This window comes from Bradysia coprophila, assembly GCF_014529535.1.
Source record: "Bradysia coprophila strain Holo2 chromosome X unlocalized genomic scaffold, BU_Bcop_v1 contig_20, whole genome shotgun sequence".
In the NCBI taxonomy this organism is placed as follows: Eukaryota; Metazoa; Arthropoda; class Insecta; order Diptera; family Sciaridae; genus Bradysia; species Bradysia coprophila.
Window position 1 is genome coordinate 1,611,288 of NW_023503307.1, and position 22,039 is coordinate 1,633,326.

At 32.5% G+C, this 22,039-nt stretch overlaps 2 protein-coding genes across 2 annotated transcripts; both read right to left on the reverse strand.

Moving 5' to 3' along the window:
- Positions 1–577: 577 nt before the first annotated feature.
- Positions 578–7,553, reverse strand: LOC119068829 (protein obstructor-E). The gene is made up of 5 exons (XM_037172598.1): positions 7,271–7,553; positions 1,508–1,560; positions 1,284–1,446; positions 1,020–1,214; positions 578–960 (listed from the first exon to the last, which is right to left on the reverse strand). Exons 1-5 carry the CDS (start codon positions 7,320–7,322, stop codon positions 761–763), a joined length of 663 nt encoding a protein of 220 aa, XP_037028493.1. The 5' UTR covers positions 7,323–7,553; the 3' UTR covers positions 578–760.
- A 6,361-nt stretch (positions 7,554–13,914) lies between these two features.
- Positions 13,915–19,356, reverse strand: LOC119068830 (protein obstructor-E). The gene is made up of 5 exons (XM_037172600.1): positions 19,100–19,356; positions 14,887–15,084; positions 14,622–14,825; positions 14,331–14,550; positions 13,915–14,261 (listed from the first exon to the last, which is right to left on the reverse strand). Exons 1-5 carry the CDS (start codon positions 19,146–19,148, stop codon positions 14,204–14,206), a joined length of 729 nt encoding a protein of 242 aa, XP_037028495.1. The 5' UTR covers positions 19,149–19,356; the 3' UTR covers positions 13,915–14,203.
- Positions 19,357–22,039: the final 2,683 nt, after the last annotated feature.

Here is a 22,039-nt window from a genome sequence, read left to right on the forward strand (position 1 = left end):
CAGGTCCAAGGTAATTGGAACTAACGAATGAGTGTTTTATACTCATTACACCGAGGCATATACAACAAACTAAGCGATTGTCCGTGAACATTCCGGTAGTTTTAAATTGTTGCTAAGGGATCCTTCACGCGTGAAAAAGAGATGCAAGATATGTGATAAAAAGGTATGTAGATAGTCGTCATGCGTGACATACTTTACGGATGATGCCCTCTATTGGTGACTAAATCTTCCTTGAAAGAGGTGGCACAACTTTATCTTTTGTAACTTTTTCGACATTAGAGGACGTTTAGAAGTTAACTTGAAAGACCAAAAAGATCACCCTTTTTAGATGAAATTTAAATCTTACAGTCAGAGGCAGTGAATTTTCAGCATGAATTTGCTTCAGCTGTTTGTAAGCTGATCGACACAGACAATCAAAACTGTTTATACGTGTTTATACGGATCAGCTTAAAAACAGCTGAAGCAAATTGATGCTGAAATTTCGCTGCATCTAACTGTAAAATGTACTCTTCGCTTATCGCTCTGTCTCCACTTCTTTTCCACTCAGATTTACCACCATTATAGCGAAACGTCCAGGTTAATTTTTTAGATTTTTGCGATTTTATTATCAAATGAAATTGGCAAATTGGTAACTATACATTTTCAGGCAAATACAAAAAGAAAATGAAATAAATAATTTTGAAAATTGAATTGAAAATTTATTGGGAAATGAACGTGAGGAAGAGAATCTAAAGAAGAAAAAAGTTTTTAAAATTGTATTCTAAACTTCGATTTCTTCACAAGTTAATGTTGATTCATCGAAGATTTTATCCTCTCCACATGAAATCAATCGTGGATGTCCTTCGACGCAAGTAATCAATCGATGTCTATCACCGGGAATGGCAAACCGTGGGAATGGCCAGAATCGAGCAGCTGGTGAATGAGAATCGACTTTCGATGGGCATTTGAAACCGACAACAGCTGCAGAAATTAGTCACATCATTTCAGTTCGCTTAACCATCAACTTTATCGAATCTTACCTTCTGGATTGCAAGTTTCGAGCAATTGATCAGGCCAATTGCATCCGTGCAAACGGTCATCGTATGCTAAACCTGGTTCACAGTGTTGTTGATGAGGTTCACCGTACGAACATTTAATGTAGCTGGTCGAACATTCGTTGCTTTCTGGATAGATACCGAAAGCGTATTCGCAACCAGGCGATGATATCGGTGTCGCTGGAAAGCGTTTAAAAAGAAAACTCGTTAAAGCTCAGTCCATAGGCATTGATTGTGACTCTGGCTTACGATCGAATTTTCTGGGTCCACATTCTACGGCCCATATGTAGTTGCAATGATTGTGTATGGCTCCCTTTCCATCGAACAGTAATCCATTTTCACAGGTTTCTAGAGTGATGGTGCCGTTCGTGCACAAAAAGAATTGATCACAAAAGTCAGGATGAGCATAGGCCTGCGAGAAATTATTTTTGTTGTGTAAAGGAAAATCTTTTGTTAAACGAAAAAGTCTGTACCTGAACTCCGTGTTGCTCTGGACATTCAGGACTGGAAATAGCCACACCACGAGCTGAAGAGGAAAAAAAAATTGACATTTAGAATCTAATAAAAGTAAACGACGGTTTTTATATGGTGCAGGTAACGGTACTTTTTAAATGTCGATATGGATTTTTTATTCAAATTTGGAATGAAAGGTTGTCAATTTGCAAAACGCATTTTCAGAAGAAAAAAACAAGTTCCACAAATTGAGCAAGTTTCTTATGTTGTCCGTTGTTTGATCCATTTTTTATGCAATTGAATAATAAAACCAGTTTCCATACAAAATTATATCAAATGCCATGAAATTTAATTTCTGCTATAATCTGTTAAACAGCGTCTAGCTATATGTGGACATTTGTGTGTGTATATTGTGTGTATATACTTTACAGTTCACTTATAGACAATTAAGCACGAATACTACAGCATATGGGACTACAAGGTCCCCACAAAAATGAATTCAAGTGAGAGAACACAAGATTTGCTATGTTAATGTGGCCAGTTTTTTTTTTTTGTCATTTAGAACAATTAAATTATTTTCGTTTCTTGGCAAAACCAAATGAGTTAAGAGTTGGAAAATGTTAAAAAGATGAAGGGCCTAGTTACTTGTTTACCTTTCTAATATCATCTGTTATCCACGACGACAGAAACAAGCGACGAGATCTACTTTAACGTTCTATTTTTTTTGAAAAGAGCAGATTATGTTAAATCAAATGAAGTAAAAGATTTTGACGCAAACTCTATGTAATAACTATGAGATCGTGATACGATCGCCTCTTCGGAAAGGTGCTACAAAAAGGACTTTGCACTCTTGCATTGACATTGACAATTCACTAATAAGTTGTCTGCCTAAGTTTTAGCAGAGAGTAAGGAAAAACTTTCCTACAGTGCTGTGTGCATTTTTGTATCATATACAAGTTAAGGCCAAATGATCAAAGGATTTCCATAAAAATTATTTCCAGTCAACTGACCTTAGTCTCAATTATTTAGTAAAATTATTCGAGGTCTGACAATTGTGCTTAAATCTCTGTTTACCATCGTTATTCGATATAAATAATTAACTGAATTTCTAACAAAACACTTTCCTCAGTATTTCAGTGAATATCGTTGGTATTCAAATTTTCTTCTTTTATCACAATTACCATAAGTCTCGAAATATTTGGATTTTTTTAACAGCTTTGAGAATTAAATATCATTCAAGTTTTATTCTACTAAAAAAAGTTGAAAATGTTTTTTTGATTTAATTTGGAATTTTGATAGAAACTGTATAAAAACAACCGTTTGAATGGAGAGTTTTAACTTGTTTTAGTTGATTTAAAAAATATTTAGAAACGAGAATTAAAATGAAAATGTTTCTGATTTTTGGATTAAGCGTGATGGCTTTAAAAAAAACTTTTTTTTTAATATGAAACATTTGTCTTGATAACTGAAACAATGATATGAAAGGCTAATCACATTATATTTTCGGGTCTATCTTACAATTAGACATATAGAAGTAATAGTAGATTACATTGGATGCTGCGGAGGTGGTTCATTACATGAGGGATCAATTTTGTGATACGAGCCGAACTCACTATGGTTTTTAGCAACAAGCTTTGGAAACGGTTATTTTCACAAGTGTTGACTACACGAGTCAAAATAACCGTTTCCAAAACGAGTTGCTTAGAACCACATGAGTGAGTTCGCGAGTTCACAAAATTGATTCCGAGTGTAATGAACTACCAAACAGCATCCAATGTATGCTGTTTTATTACCTATTCACCTGGAATATTGTTGTTACGAGTACATTTTTCCACCCAAGGACCTGACAGTTCAAAAGTGTTCAAGAAGACACTAGCAGATTCTTGAATACCAAAAGATTATTCTAAATTAATGTACAATTTCACAACATGAATGTCGCGCTATTTGATTCACTGCCAGACTAATAATAAACATAAAAAATACCGATACAACAAAACCAACAAAAAATCTGCATTGAAACGTTTATAAACGAATCTAGTCGGCTGATGAAACAGCTCACACTTCTTCATATCATTAATCCCGAAAGCATCACTGGCAACACTACTGTTTTTCATGCTTCGGGGCCGAAAATGAGGGCAATTTTTCTCGGGTTTCCGGCCCTCTGCATGAAAACTTACATGTGCACCTGTTTGGCACGGTTGATTTAAGGCACTTTCGCTTGTAAGCCTCACTTCGTTCGGCCTACAATCCGCGAAATTGCCTAAAATCAATCGTCCAAAACAGGTACACAAATAACCATTGATGACATGTTGACAAACTACTTGATGTAATCACGTGATGTAATAAAAAAAAGTTCCCACATGTAACGACCGCTTTCCGCGGGTTGGAAATGTACGTGTAACAACAATATTCCGGGTGGATAGGCAATAAACTCCTATTAATGGAAAAGTATCAATCGGCACATTTTTGAAAAATCTTAAATAAAAAGAAAAGCACTTGAGAAAGGTCCATGAAAGGTCAGGAAGTAATTTTGATTGTTTTATATTTGTAAGTATTTTTAAAATCGATTTGAAACACACATCAATGATGTGATGTGTTGAAGATTTTCATTGCTTTCGGTGTTTATACTTTAGGATGAAAGTATTCAATTTTTGACTTCAATTGCAGTGCACTTAAAATTAGGAAACTAAAATTTTCCTATAGTCGCACATAATATTAAACAAAAATTTAATTTAATTCGATTAAAAGAACTTCAATCGAATTACACCTCTGTATCTTCAGAAACTTTAAATTTGCTAAGTTAGTTACTGCATTTAAGGAAATGGAATTTAATTTATGAAACAAATATTGGATTGTTAATTGTAAAATAATAAAATAAATAATAAACAATCAAGCAACGGAAGGGAGAAAGTATTAAGTCATGTATAACTTTCTGTACATATTTGCTTCCATATTTTCGGCATGTATCTTATTACTTCATGAAATAGACAAAAAAAATGGGAATGATGATTTTATCAACGAAGATTCGAACCATTTTTTTTTTCTTAAATTTAAATTGAAAACAAAAACACGAAATCATTCACAAAATAAATTAATTCACGATCTCATTTCCAAAATTTATTGATCCGATCGATTATAATTTATTATCATGCAGCCGAGTCACAAAACCGACATTATATTCACTACCATCTTCACGAAAACCATCACATCAAAATGACAACAAAACTCTCGATTTCATTTAACATTTAATGAAAACATGTTAATAAATTTCAGTGTTAAACATTGATTTATCTACAAAACGTGTGTATCGTTGTCGTTATCTTTCTTTCTTTCTTTTTTTTTGAAAGAAATTACAAGCTGAAAAATTTGAAGAGAAATTTCCGAATATAAATTTAAATAAGATAATGAAATGAATGATTTGTCTTCGTTAAATACCACAAAATGAGATTGTTATTATAAAAAATATGGCTGTTAAAAAGGTGTTATAACATTCTACGAGTCTTTCTGGGATGGTTGAAGTGGTTTTTTTTTTGCATCATAATTGCTAGGTTAAGTAAAATTGATACTTCCTTAATATTTACGATTTTAAGAGTCTTTGAATAAATTAAAATTTATTATAAATAGAAATTGCAACATGGCAGCGAGCATACATTTTTATACCACTTTCTTCTTTCGTAATCGATTACAGCATAATACCTTTATCAGATTTCTTTTATTTAAATGATTATTAAGATTATACTTTCGATTGGCTGATAACTGATTTCAACACCATATTCAGCATTGGTTTTACGTTTCTATCAATTTTATTCAAGCTGAATTTATTGCTACGGTTATGGGCTATTCACTGCAAGCAATCAGAGTCGCAAATTATTGATATCTAAATTCTGATTTTCATATTTAAACACTTTTCGTTGCATAAGTGGACGAGCTGAAAAACAGCTGAAGCAAATTCTTTCCAAAATTTCATTGATGTCCACTATACGTTAAACATTTAAGTTAATCAATATTATCTTTTCGTTTCTTGAAGCACCCTTAATATCCACTGTATGTCAAACAGTCAAATAAAGCAATACTATCCTTTCATTTCCGGTACAAACAGAATTTTCGTATAACGATCGATTTCAGAGCAATCGTTAGTGAACAAAAGGTAAAAATTATGGAAGCTACGCCAATAAGCATTCCCTTACTCCTAGTGAACACCAAATCTGAGCTGTTTCTATGGGAAACTAAATAACAGTGGACGTCTGCGAAATTTAATATGAATTTGCTTTAGCGGTTTTCCATCAGATAGACTCATCCAAACAACAATAATAAAAATGTACACGAACACGTGTTTGTTAAGCCGCATAAAGCAACTTCATGTACAAATTTCAATGACATCCACTGTATTTCTTCTAAACGCAAATCAAGTGGACCATGGTCCGCGCTTTGACCATTCAAATACGCTGGAAAAAGTAGGGCACAAGAAAACCAGGTCAATAAATCTAGTGTCACTCGTCAATATATTCCAGGGCTCTGAAAAATCTTCGTTGTGTAGACTGTCGACATTAGGTCAATTTAGAAACGAAGCTTAAGTCATGCTACTGGAGATTTATTGCTTTGATTCAGCATTGCAACTCGAAGAAGGTATCAGTTTCTTAAGAGTGAGAAAAAATGGAACTATTTTAGATAAACTCTATCGGGAATATACCTGTTGTAAGCACATAGCACTAGCTTAAATGTCTGAACCACAATTTACCCATTCACAATATCTAACTCAACAAAATTTTAATTGCCAATCTAATGTTCGTCCATCCTTTGTGTTCGTCGCTGTTTTTCAAGTGAGTCCCAACAATAACTTATAGATCCCCATGACAACATAAAAACATAATATTTTGATGCGTTTACCAGCCAAAATCATATTAAATAAAGTAGTAACAGCTTGCCAATACATTTGTTTGGTTATGACTCACAGAACGATACGCCTTCGGCTCCATATACATACAGAAAATGTCTCACGAGTCATACTTTTTAAGCGGGCTAGACTACGTGTTTTACCTTCAATACACGTTCCGACACATTTACCTACGAATTTCATTTGTTTAATTTTATAAATTCAGTATCTCTAAAAAAAGCTGTTCTATTTGTTGAAAGAAACGGAACTAAAACAAATCAATGGACAATTTTTCCATTGAAACCATGCAGAACCGATTTCCAACGTGACAACCGTTCGATAAGGAAAAATTTTAAATCCTTTCATGAACTGTTAGCTATGCGGAACGCCAGTATATTATCATTGTACGTCAACCAGTTTAAGGTCACTCAAAGCTTTACAAACTCTTTGCACTGCGTAGATGTTCATTAAAATTTATTTAAAAAAAAAATCAATAACCGAATCAATCATTGCAATTTTTTTAGAAAGTTAAATAACTCAAATATTACTTAAAAAAAACTCGTATTACGCCAATATAAAAAAAAATACTTCATGTGTTGGATACATATATGTGCACATGGAATATAACATTTAACTTCCACCTTATAAAAAATATTGCTCGTTAAACACAAAACATGAAAGGCAAGAATAATAACAGCTCCCAGCTTTGTAATTCCTTTATAATTACATTCAACCAATGTATATATTGATAACATTCAAAAATTATGCAACCGAACTCGAGACAATGCATACGGTATAATGGTCATACATAATATTGCAAATCCATCGATTGAGGTCCGTATCATTTATTCTTAGCTCCACAAAGCAAATTTTCACAAGAAAATACAAGGAAACGAAACATTTAACTTACCAACAATGCTCATTGATAGTACAATCGCTGCTACGTAAAATGCTTTATTCATTTTGGTAATAAATTTATTCAACACTCAAAAAACCAATCACAGAATTAACCGAAGTGCAGCAACAAAATTTATCCACACACAATTAATTTGTTTTTGTTCTTTTTCTCAAAAAATATTTTTTTTAGCGAGCGCTCTAAAAATGCGCGCAGACCGAACCGTTGCTTGATATCAACTGAATGGAACAAGTTGACTTAAATAATTTAAGCAACTACACACCTCTAAGCGCAACATAAGTCAATTTTATAATATCCAAAATCTATACTTATATTAACCAAATAAACTGAATGGTGAAATTACTTGTAAAATTGATGTGATATGCAGAGTTGAACTGGCGTGTACCTGCTGTTAAGCACATGTATAAAGATAATACGTCGAATAGATATGGTAGCAAATAGTAAGCGCTTTTGTTGAGTAGTCTACGATCATTTTACGTAAAGTACCCGATCAGTTAGAGTGTGGACGTATCTACTTTCACTTTATGAGTTAAATAAAGTAGCGATTTTTTACCTTAGACTGAGAAGTCCTCACGTCCCATACTGGTGGATAACGTAAGTAAATGCATATTTCGTATTTACGTAATCGTGAAACACGTGTGATAATTTTCTTCCTAAAATTTTTCTGGTAAGATTTTTGTTGATAAAACTTTCGCGTATTTTCCTCATCAGCTGCCATTTGTGACGTATATCTTTTTGCGTGTCGAATCTGTAACAGAGAGATGCTAAGATAACGGCTGGGACGCCGTTTCGACGGATAGAGGGAATTTGTCAGCCTTTTTCATATAACGAATGAAATGTCAAAAATGGCTGACTTTTTCCAAAATTGGTCGGTTGTTTACAAAATAATTAATTTTTGACTACAATGATTCGAGAAGCAGAATATGGAAATACGTTTGCATCGGTGTCAAAATTAACGTAAAGGGTTTTATTTGCAAGGTACTTTCGTATTATCTGAGATATGCGCGTTCAAAAATTGGTCTCCAAAATTACTTTTTTCAATTCGAAAATTGTGTACGAATACTGAATCTGATTTAAAAATAAATGGACTTACGTTCATTCTGATCCCACAAGGATCATGTTAGCAATTTATTTCATTAAAATTGGTGATGCTGGAAGTATTAAAAAAAATCTGTGGTTTTGTCTTTTTCAATTTGACAGCTGGTCGCATACGGTTCAATTTTTTTCAGAAATGATGGACAAATTCCCTCTATCCGTCGAAACGGCGTCCCAGCCGTCATATTAGCATCTCTCTGATCTGTAAGCGTCACCTACACCGATATCAGTTCTTTTGTAAGTGGATAACAGGACTTGCGTCACACCTGGTTGTCCTGGTTGGACTTGGGTATTTGTTGATATTCCAATTTTACCGATTTTGCCGTCCAACATGTGTACGTAAATACGAAATCGCCATTTACGTACGTTATTTGACACTGTGTGACCATTGATCAATTAAAAGTTAAATATCAAACTTAAGTTCTACGATTTCTCGCTACTTCTCCCCCGAAATTACTACAGAACAATCTGTAAGAAATATTGGAAAAGTATCATTATATTGACATAGCAAAGTTTTTCTGTCATTGTAAAAGTTGTAGAAAGAAGGGGTACATTTGAATACGTATTCAACGGAAACATAAAGTTTTTTCTAACTTTGCAGCCCATAGTATAGTAGAAGCCCAGTTCGGCTCTGGTTATATGTTACTGTAACAATGACGTTGTGTTGTGTTCGTTGCTCAAAAGTTACATTCATTGGTATGGTTTTTATGTTTCATTGAATTACGTTTATTGTGTTTTTAAATGTACCCCGCTTTTATATCGATTTTCATTAATTAAAACCTATCACCATCAATTATCGGACGTTTCGTCAGTTTTGACTGATGAAAATTGTTTTTTTTGTTCAGAGATTTTGTTTTTGCCGAACTTGTTGTAGTGTACCTACATTCACTACATTTACCACAAATATCTTTGATTGTATTTCGGGATATGATAAATGTCCAGCTCAGAGCTTTCGATTAGTTATGCTTACTGAAAAAAAAAACCATACAAATGTAATATTTAAATAACAGAGAACTTTCACTTTCTTGTGGTACATACCCGTGTGGATATGTGGATTCTTGAGTTTATTAAAAACTATGAAATGAATTATTATTGTAGATTACGTCCTTCTTTGGAAGTTTTTATTTTTTATTTTGACGATTAGAAAATGTGCAACAGATGAGAGTGGCTGTACATAAGTTTTATCAAGCAATGAACCTTGAGGTTGTGAAATAAGTGATAATTAATAATAAGCGACCTGACAGAATCATTCTATGAATGTCAAAAATTCATAGAGGAAAAGGACGGAAAGGAAGGAAAGAATAGTCATTTACAACACATAGGGTTAAAAACTTGAAAAGTCCTGTTTTCCTGTGCTCTTTGATGATACGATAGTGAGGTCAATAATCGCACGAAAACATTACGTTTCATTTACATTCCGAGTTATGCAATGGATTTTTCATGTTATGATCTCCTAAATTAATTTGTTCGATCCTAGGGACAACAAAAGCATGCACAAAATTGTAAAAAGCGAAGTTGTCACTTTGTTCTTAAGGTGTCAGGCCGAGATACCAGTTTATAGTTCTACCTACATCAAATACTATCAACGACAGGTTGCCTTTGCGTCTAAATACAATACAAAAGTGCACAGCGGAAACAGTTACAGAATAAGTGCGATCACTGCAGACACCTCGCCTTCGGCTCGGATACCGCCACAGCTCGCACTTAAGTCATACCATACGCCGATTTCATAAGCATTGCTGTAAACTACTTTTCCTAACTAGTGTTGAATACATTTCCAACGTTAGCATGCGTTAGAAAATAGTTATTTATATAGTGCATGAACTATTAAAAATTTCAACAAGAACGTCACTGCATGGGTGAAGTAGTTGCCAGTTACTCAATCTGTCCGGTATTCCCTATTACTTCTAAATATATTTATACGGACACCATCTGTTTATTATAGTGCTAGTAATAGTAAATCATTTAAAATAATGGTATTTGAATGCAAATCCGTAGTGATTACAGACATCAATGGATATGAGCATGTAGTCATCTCGTGCTCAGTCCTTTCAGTGACCAGCTGGCGTTCGATATCACAATAAAATGCCTCAGAGTTCATAATGTTTTAGAGCAGAAACATAATTTCAGTGAAAAAAAAGGTCGTCGACAATAATTGCTTTGTTTTTTGTTATACGTAAAGAACACATAAAATTTGTATTTGATTTTTTTCACTGGATGTGGATAAATACTTTAGCTAAGTATTATGTACACAATACATACACACTGGTAATTATTGCTTTATACTCGGTTCGATATATGCAAATATACTGATGGTGGAGCTTTAACGTATTGAACGCAAAGTTCGAAAATGAAAGTACACACACGACTCATATTGTTGAATAACAAGAAATAAATGTATGCAAATAATCCATTTACAATATGTGATTATTAGTGAATACTATATACAATAATTGATATACACATAGTAACTGGGATTCAAGTTATTTAATTTCCTCTAAAGCAAATCGGAATAAATTTAAATGTTTAAGTTTGTGCATCAGCAAAAAGCAACTAGTTCAGATATTGTGTGTAGTATGTAACTCTATTAACAAAAATGAAATCAAATTATTGTCCCTCCTAGATTTTCAATTGAGAAAGAAATTTTATTAAAAAGATGTTTTCGAAAGAAAGGAAAATGTTCTTAAAACGGTGTCCTCACTTAAATTTTCTTTTATTTATTTATTAACACACATAAAGACAGTACATCTTAATTCAAGAGGGCAGTCAGTATTGTACCTACTTACAGACACTTTTAGCTCAAAAGACGATTAAAACAAGTTGTTTGTTTAGCTGTTCGGAATTTGTTTTTTTTAATTTTATTTTTATTATCTTTCCAACTTATATGTAAACGGTTTCTGTTGTCAATCATCATCCAAATTCTTTCACTAACAAGATCTTTTTGAAGATTTTGTTAAAATGAAGTAGTAGCAAAGTCTGAGCATAAATCATATTGGAAGGAATAAATTAAGATGAGTTACAAAGAGGTAAAAGAGGTAGAGAGCAATTGATAATGAAGTTAAGTAAAAGATAGATTCAACTTTCGTAGATGTAATTTTAAGTAGAAATTGTTTTAGAGTTATAAATGCGCTGCAAATCATGTCTCAACTATATTGACTTTTTTTCATTAAAATACCAACAACAACATTAGAAATAGATAAGAAAAATTGTGAAGAACAGAAGGAGTAAAGAGTTTGTAGAAGCAGACAAACACACATATGGTTTCAAGGATCACACTGACAGAAATAATTTTATACATTAGGGAAGGCAAAGAAAAGTAAAATATAAAGAGAATTAAGATCGCCATCTGCACAGTCACATGGTAAAGTGATATAATTTGTCAAAAGAAAATAAGGAAGAAGTGTGAAGACATAAAGATTGAAGTAGAATAGAAATGAAGAGGATACTTGTAATTGAGAAGAAAAAACGAAAGGCGAAAAATAGCAGACAATGAGTTGAAAAATAGTACAGAAAAGAATAGGAGAAGTGAAAGACGAACGAATGAAGGGTAAAGACGAAAAATGAAGAATGAGGAACGAGAAACAGTAAGATAAATTGTAAGATATGAAACGAGAGGGAAAGGAAAAAAAGTCAGAAAACCTAGAAGAGTAGAAAAAAGTAGGAAAGCAGCTCAGTCATGTACATAATTTCTACAATAAAGAAGAGAAGAGAAAAATCTGGTAAAATTTCTTAAATAAAAAGTGACAGAAGTGATGTAACCAGCGTTACAATAGTACCACTCTTTTAGGTCCATATATGCAACGTTACAATAGTTCCACTTGTATTAGGAAAGTGGAACTAATAAAGTGAAACTATTGTAACGCTGCATATATGCGGCGTGAAGATAGTTCCACTTTTTCCTTTTACGAAACAAGTGGAACTAAAAGAGTGGTACTATTGTAACGGTGGTAGTGATGTAAAGAAAGAGACAATTTCATTACTCCTGGGAAAATAAAGTTTTGATTTAAGTAAATAAAAGATGAAAATACGAAGAGGAGCAGCAAAGAAAGGTAATAAAAAGGGGAAAGTATAACGAAAAATATAAAAATGGACAGAAGGAAGTTGCATCAAAGTCAAAAAGTTCCACAACAGTTGCATGAACATCTTTAATAGAATGTGACTATTTTGTATCACTACTTTTGCAGTCTCAATCCATATCTTTCTATCGCAGATCTTTTTGAAAAACAATTAAATGGAGGATAAAGAAACGTCACAGAAAGAAGTTAAAAGAAGTGAAACGTAAAAATCAGTAATAAAAATCAGAGACAGTTTGTCAATATAAAATTAAGAGCGCTCACCCCTTGGCAATTTACGAGCCTACATTTGTGCGCAAAAATATTCGTTTTTTGATGACTTTTCTGAACCAAAACCCACTTGGAGCAACCTTTGCAAAACACATAAATTTACACATTTGCAAAGGTTTCTCCAAGTGGAATAAGTTATCATCCACAAACCAATTTTTATCTTAAAAGTAACACATTTTTGCATGTTTTAATGGTTTTACTTTTTCAAAAAAAGATTCGGTTCAGAGAAATCATCAAAAAACGACAAATGTGGTCTAGGAAATTGCGCTCTTAAGAAAATGAAAAGTAATTAGAGTAAGTTTGATTGAAGGAAAGAAATTATAAAAAGGAAACTTGTAGTTATAGAAATTGAAATTGTGGAAAGATAAGGACAAGGAGAAAAGAAAATAGGAAAAGAACAGAGGAAAGTAGGAGAAATGAAGAAATAGTGAAAGTAACGGTAAAAAAAGAGAGAACAGAAGAAGGAAGGGAAAAAGAAACAAGAAAGAAGAGAAAAATAAACAAAAAGGAAGGCAAGAAATTAAACGAGTAAAATAGAAGAAAAAAAGTATAAGATAAGAAAGTACAATAGCAAAGTATAGAAAACGACAGCTTTCTAAGGTGAAGCTTATTATTACACTCGGTAAATTTCACCGGAGTGCAGAATTTGTAACAGCTGGTCCAACACATTTATTGTTTATAAGAAAACGTCCAATAATGGAATAACATCCGACCTTCGACCCTATTTCGGAGAAACATTTCGCGATTTTTCCAATCTTTTTTTTTATTTTTTGCATTGTAAGGGGTTAATGTTAAATGTGTTTTCAATACAATTCACTCGCGATATCTCTATCAAAATGCATGTGAAAAGGATGGAAGGTACGATTTTTTAACATCTCACATTCACATTGAAAATTCAAAATGGAAAGTGTGAAGATCTAATTAACTCAACGTTAAATTGATACGTTTTTTCAAAAATAAATCGTTGAAGTTAACTTTTCAGTTCATTCGTTCACTCAAAATTTGTAAGCTTGAGTAAAAATTGAACTTGACAGAAATAAGAGGCGTCAAGTTTAGATGTTTACACGAACCGCGAATCATTATTTGCATCGCATAGAGAAGTGAGTAGCGTCAGAATAAAGTAAACTGAGAAAGAAAGGTAAAGTAACTAAGAATAGATCATTAGGTGGAGTAATAGTTTTTTTTCACTTTGATAAACTCAAGAAAAATAGTCGCAGAAAAAAAGAGAAACTTTAAGTATTTCAAGCGTGAAATTAGTAAATCATAGAAAAGAAGTGAAAGGAAAAAGAGTAGTCAGAGAGGATGTTGTTAGCGGATAGAGTATCAATAAAGATTAAAATAAAAATGCGTTAAATAGAAAATAGATGAAAAAATTTGGTCAATTATTGCAAAATTACATCAAAAACACAAACAAAATAAAAACGTTGCTCAGTCATTCTCAAACAATCAGTTCATGCAAATTTAATTTATTACACTAAATGGCAGACTTTTATTTGGTTCGCTTTGTCTCTTTCACATCGTCTTCAGTACCAGTGTACCAGTCCTCACTGCAATGAAAAAAAGAACTCATTGAAGAAAATCGTGCCATCAAAGGTCAATCGAAATAAGATCATTACCATCCAGGAACATTTTCTGGAGCATCGCAATTCTGTGTGACATCATTGTACACCTGGCCAACTTGGCAGCCCAAGTCACGAGCATCAACACCGTTCAGACAGACATAGAATCGTTGGCAGTCAGTTGGGTGAGGGAATCTTGGATGAGCAATGGTTTGACCGTTGATATCAGTTCCTTTGATTGCTTCAGATGGACATTCAAAACCGTCTTTCGTTGTTCCTATTCGGGAAAAAGGAAAATCGATTTTCTATGACAATTCAACTAATTTTCGCGAAGGTATGGATCTGTACTGTTTTCGGCGTTGCATCCTTCACGTTTGATTGAGTCGGGCCAGACACAAGTTCCAGTGTATTCGTCGAAATGAAGTCCAGCTGTACATTTGATTTCGATGGCTTCGCTGTCAATGCAATTGTAGAAAATGTTACAAACGGAAGCATCTGGATGGGCGAAAAATCCGTTCTTTCGTGGACAGAGTCGATTGCTCTTGGGTGGTTCTAAACGATTACAATTATTTGTTATATGCTTGCCGGTGATCCATATTTGCGATTCACTTACGAAGTTCAATACGATCCTCGCAATCGACGTTGAATGGCTGATCGCACTTATTCTTTAGTCTAATTGTCTCGTCGAATACTAAGCCATCGGGACATATTTTTTCTGTGGCACGGCCATCGACACACTCGTAGTACTTATCACATTGTACTTCATCTCTGTACTGTCCATATTTATCGTTGGGGCATTTGAATTGAGCATCTGAAATTGGAGTAAAGATTGAATTGACCAAATTGAATTTGAAATTTTCGAGGGCAGAAAAAAAAACATTTGAGTGGATGGAGACTGGAGAGTGTTTTTTTACGTTAAATGGTATATTTATGGATGGAAAGTATAATGGACCTTGATAAATTTCAAATTAATTTTTTTTTATCTGGTGCCCTTCAAACTGCAATTCGTTTACTGGTAAGATTGCAAATTAAATCTGTAGCAGTTTTTATATCAAATGACATTTACCAATTTGTGTAGAGGTAACCCATATACCAACGATTTTTTTTTCTTAAATATAAAATTACTAAAAATAAATATATCTCATTGACACACTGTAGGTTTAACAGATGTATATATATTTTTGATTCCTACAAACCAAATGCATATAATGTAATCGTATACAATGAAAAAAATACCATCAGACACTCATAATGTTGTCCAACAACTTTCTAAAAATTCTGCTTGGCACTTATCGCCTTCTGCATTATTACGTTGACTCGACTTAATGTCATAAGCGATTTAATTATCGATGGTAATGCTATGTACCCACAGGGTCATTTTCCATTGAAATTTTTGTACGTAACGAGAACAAAAGTTTTTTTTTTTTGCTCTCTTTCTCTCTCTCTTTCTCACTCTCTATCCATAATATGATCTGATTATCCCTCAAGAGTTGAAAGAAATTTGTCGATTACAAAAAATTTAAATCGCTTCGTCATTCTATGAATGAGTTTGACATCAAGTAGACTTTTGTTGTTGAACACAAAAAAGCGTGATTTTGATTTGAAAGAAATTTTTGGTGGTACATTTGGAGTACACGGTTTATTGAATAATTGAAAGTCATTTGGAACGATAGAAAACAAAGAGTGAATATGATCACCTGGTGATTGTAATTGGAAAGAAGAAAATTGCTTCGCCAGTTCATTGAATATAAAATCAATCATTAAGTCAAAAAATAAAAAAAAATAATAATGAAAAGAAACGAAATCATTTCATCTCGTCAAAAAAAAACAGTTTTAGGCGATTGGTTTTGTATTTAATATTCTTTTCGCATATTATATATGGACGTATATTTACACGGCACAACCTTTCACGGTTTCTTTTACCAATTAATATTCATTGATTTGCTTAATGTTTTTCTCCTAAACTTTAAAATATTATTCACATTTGACATTTTGAGAAATTTATACATTTTATATAACATTCACATATTCATATCACGTTGTGGCATCAATACATTTTGTTTATTTTAAATACAAAATTATGATGAACTCAAATATAATATGTTCATACGAAAAAAAGAAAAAAAAAACATTGTGGTTTTGTCGGACTGATCTTGCAAAGTTTAACTTTTTCGAATTGCTCAGTTTAGTCGTAAACACGCCAACATATGCAAACCCGAAGTGGTCAAACGAGATGTTTAATTTTTTTTAGTTAAATTATCTTCCAAATGTATTCTTTGAAAGTGAAATTTTTTTTTTTTTCATATTGTTGGTGAATCCATTGAATGGACCATACAACATGTGTGTGCACTTACAATGTGACTGTTATGCAACATAATTTCAGTATAATTCATTAACTCTTTTTATGTGACATCAATAAACGAATATATTGAGGAGTGAATTCAAGTTTAAGCCGAAAGGTTCGTCGCTTGAAAAATGTTAATGTCTTTCATTAATCCACAATGTATGTAACGTGTGAGAGATTCTCTATAGATTAACGAGTTTTTTTTAAAGGTCTAAACGATTTTAGTTGCAACTTAACGCATTTTGGTATCTAAACTTGGAGCTAAGTTTTCGTTTATTTTCAAGTCATTGGACTGCAGCATAACGGTTATCGATAGCATCACTCTATTGTCGGTCTTTATTTACCTGGTTCATTTAAATAAATGTGTCGAAAAAATAACACCGACCGAAAGAAATTATCGGTTGTATGGTACAACAACGAATACTTAATTTCGTTACGTGAATAAAATAAGTTTCGTGATGAATTCTAATATGTTTAAAGTTCAATGTTCCATCATTGACCGCTTAACGGGTGAATAGGACAAACTTAACTTTGTAAATACAAGGAAAAGAATTTTAAGACCCAACAATTTCAATCCAAATAATTAAGTCCACATGCGTTACAACATGAGTACACCATTATTGTGCGTTTCTATGAAAAGGTAAAGTCAATTTCGCAAACGAAGAGCATTTTTTGCATTGAAATTGTCAGACTTTATAATTCCACCGCTGTAAACTCTTGTAAACTCTGTTGAGTTTACTTGAAAGAATAGATTGCGGACTTTTATGCCTGTTGGCAGCTGTTATTTTAATCAATAGAAAATTTTCATCTATTTGAAGGATACAATTGTTTCAAACGAATCTTCTGAGAAGTTGATCGGAAGATACCGGCGATGATTCTATGTTGCTAATTAAAGTTTCACACAAACAACTTTGATTGAACTTTAAAATCAGCTCTATAATCTCCCTGAATGTTTTACTCCTTAGATCTTGACGAAACTTTGCTCGATTTTCGAAGCTATGTTAACGACATCAATGACAAAAATATGCTATTACATGCTCTATCTTATGTCGCTTTGTATAGTAAAAAGTATGTTGAAACTAGACGAAGTAAAAGATTGTACATCAATCTGATAATAATACTTTGATCAAGTGAAGTAAAAGATTTGGTTTCGATGAAATGGTTGCCGTTTGAGAAAAAATAATTTGTCGTTTTGATTAGACTATACCAAGTGCATTTACAGTCTTACGACAATATTATTGGCACGTTAAACAATATCGCTTTGTGATGTGGTGTGAAACTTTTCTTGGCACACATGTTGCACTAATGGGTTTCCAAATACATTAGATCCGGTTTCATTGTTTTAATAACTCTTTGTCATTACTTAGCTATTGCAGAGTTGACTTTGTTACGTCGAAGACAAACATTGTGCATTGCTGACATCGACAATCATGCTACGTTTTCCATCGGCTATCATATGCTACAAATCGGATTGCATGGACAAGGCACCTGAAGGGAGATTGCGATTTTCACTTAACATCGGATGTGGAAATTATAAGCAATTTCTGCCACATTAAGGATAGCAAAGTATGGCGAAGTTACTTATAAATTTTAATCTTTACGTTAACTTATCAGTGAAAATCGCAATCACTGAATAAGCCGAAGCACAAACCATAATATTAGTCAATTTGAATTGTACAGTAACAATTAGATCAGATCGGTTTGACGGACAGACTATAATTTTCATACATGGCTGGTCAAAACAATGAAACAAAGTTGATCCCAATAACTAACTGGGTCGTTTCATTTAAACTGCACAAAACGGTCGGGTTTTGCCATTTTGAGGAACGGCAACAAATATGGATTTGTTACGAAATGATTGTAATGAATAATCTTCATGACCGATCAAAGATAATGCAATTTCAAATTATAACTTAGCGGGACAATTATTTCTGAAATTAAGATGTGACGTAAAACAGAGAATGGGATTGTTCATTGTTTGTCGTGTAATCGGTGTCACGACTTTTCGTAAAAGGAAAAAAAACTCTAAAAAAATAACTTGAACAATTCTGCTGATGCTGTAATTGTACAGATGACTATACCGCTAATTACACCAATCAACTTATAATATGAGAAAGCTTAAAAAGGCAATAATTAGCAGAAAATAAAGCTGCGAAAAATGGCATCACAAAATGTATTATTGTAATATTGAACTTTCGTCACCGTCAAACCGTCAACTAATATATGCGTTACGTTACGTAATTCGTTATCAGCTTGTAATACAATATTACCAACATCGACACCAACGCGTTTGCTCGGACACATAATTTTAATTCACGACAAACACGTGAATGAATATAATATATCGTAAAATGTAAAGTAAACTCCACTCATTGTTACATAACAGCATAATAATTCCGACATCAACACACGGTAAATTAACAATTGTAAGATAATAGACGAAAAAAATAAATTAATTTTTTTTTGGTGTCCCAAAACTCACTTGTAACAGCCACCGCAACCGCAGCGAACAAAACCACGTATTTATTCATATTTTTTATTTTTTTGTTGTTAAATTAGTAAAACTAAAACAAATGTAAAACTATAATTTTTCGCTTCTTTTTTTATTATTATTCTGTAAAGTTTTGTTATTATTGTCTTCAAACACCTTAACGCTCAACGGTTAATATTTGACTGCGGAATAAATCGCTTTACTCTCACTTTTGATGACTCCCTTCTTGAAAAATTGTGTCTTTTATTAGTGTGGCTGTGGTAAAATTTTTCCTTTTATTTATGTGTTGAATTATGCACACATTGTGTGTTTATATACATAAAAATTTATGTATTACAATGTTGTTTAGTCTTGTTTTAGGTTGCATTAATTTCGTCGGTACATCATCATAATAGGTGTATTATGTTGAATTATTATGGTTTTATGTGTAATCTACTAATAACTACTTGAACCTAAGAATGTATTCGACCAAAATAATAAATATATAAAAAAAAAACCAGAAACAACAAATAGTAACTTTGAAATCGTCGCTAAGTAAATGCAAATAATTTACCCACCGAACTTATCGAAAAGTTCAAATATTCAACTTTTTTGCGTTCGTAGCTTTGGCAATTCATATAACCTTGAGATTTGATAGATAACGTGTAGACATGATTTTCTAATCCAACATGCACATTTCTTTTTATTTAACAAAAGATGTTATGTCTTAATGCCCAGCGGCGTAACAAATTAATATAACGTAAGATTTGATAATTTTGTCCAGTAACACATTGGAAGAATCAGACGACAATCATTTCTAGAAAAAATTTTTCATTTTTAACTTTTGGGTGAATTTGATTAGAAATGAGGCACAATATTGGGCAACCCATACCGTCCTCGCTTCACAGATTTCACTCTTTTGACAGAAAAAATTGAAGCACAAAACTTAGGCCTGAATAACCCAAACTAATTTCCTGGTGAATCAGAAGATGAGTACATACATTGTATGTTGAATGGTTAACGTATTCTTCTCGTCATATCCCATTGTCAACAATAGTGGTAATCTCAAGATAGAACTAATGGAAGGCAATAAATTATAAATATACTGGCGGATCCAGCGTATAAAGTGTTACAAGTTTTGTCGCAATTTAAGAATGGAATAGGAAAATTCAATCTGCACGTGTTTGAAAAGGAAACCGCTAACTCTACACAGAGAAAAAAGTCAGATTAAATGTTTAATCTTTGGAAAGATTACGAACATTTTAAATTTTTCTAAAGATTTCATTTCAATCTTTTTTCAAAGATTACAAAAATTAAATCTTTCGATAGATTACGTTTCGGATTAAAATGGCTAAAATTGATAGTAGCAGTGAGAAGTGAAGTTAACTATAGACAATTTTGCCACTGATTTTTTTTTTCAAAGAACGTTGTTAAGGTACCTAGAGTTTATGATTAGAATCTAGTAGGTGGTAGATGTGTAATTTTTTGTCATATGTTAGCGATTCAAAGTAAAACTAAAAACCACAGCACAGAAATGTTTGAGACCTTTTTTTGCTTTTCTTTAGGAATATTAATTTGAGTTGAAAATCGTTGCAAAATTAAATAAATTCTTCCATGCAAATTGGTCTGTTATACTTCTTAATCAATTGTACAATTAAATATGGGGCGCAAAATATCGTTTTATTATAATATTTTCCTACTTTTCAATACTTTTGTCAGGCTCAACTTCCTTATCATTGCTTATCCAGATTTATGAAATATAATAATTAAAAAAATGAAGAAAAAAAATGTTGCCTTCGATTAGGATTTGAACTCGTTTACTATGATGGTTACCTCAGTCGGTACAAAGGTTTCGTTCAGAAGATTATTTTTTAATCTTTGAAAGATTAAAATCTCCGTAACAACGGTTCGAAATTAAATCTTGCTAAGATTAAGAACCCAATAGCTCAGTGGTAAAGTACAGGACTGGAGATACGGAGGTACCGAGGTGAAAGAGTTCAAATCCTGATCAAAGTAAGTAAAAAAAAAACATTTAATTTCAACTAAACAAATAAAATTCCCAATTTCAGAATAAATAAAACAAGTAAATCTGATTCGATATTCGAATATAAGTTGAAAAAAAAATTTTTATTTCAAAATAAAAAAAATTTAAATCTCTTGCAAGATTTCGATCTAATCCATCGAAAGATTATTTTCGAAAGATTAAATGCAAGTAATCTTTCGAAAAATTAGATTTCAATCCAAAAATAAATTTGATCCTATATGTAATCCGAAAAAGATTTAAATCTAATCCAGGATTTCTCTCTGTGTAGATAATTAATTTTCCTTTTTTATAAATTAAATGCACTTGGCATTGTAGTAGAATATTGATTATGAATTTGACATAATGATTACACTAAGGGCATGTAACAGTGTTACTCTATTTGACAAATCGAATCTCCTGCTCATTTTATTAAAGGTTTGGAAGCTCTGGTAGAATGATATCATGTTCTTGTTAGTAATTATATTCTACTCACTACTTTGACAAAATCGTCTGCGATATGATTAATAACTGGGATTGGCAACAAAATCTTTCAGATCTATTTACATTAGCCGTCTGTAAAATGATTTCTTTAAGCATATAAACCTTACGTGATTGAACTCTAATAATTGTAATGTTAAACGTTCATTGAACGTAACTGTTAGACAAGGGGCATTTGGTCAATAAAAGCCTTTTGTGTGCACGGTAATATTTCGGTCAAAGTGTTGACTGGGTGTTTAGGGTGAAAAAAACACTAATAACTGGTCAGTCCCCCAGGAAATTGATCAAAATTGACTTTGAAAATTTCAAAAGGTATAAAAGATATAAAATTAGAGGCGATTCGGAATCAATTACTTCCTTCGTACGGTAAAACCTATTTTCAAAGCTCTATCGATAAAAAGACCGGAAAAACAGTTTCTATGGCCGGAACT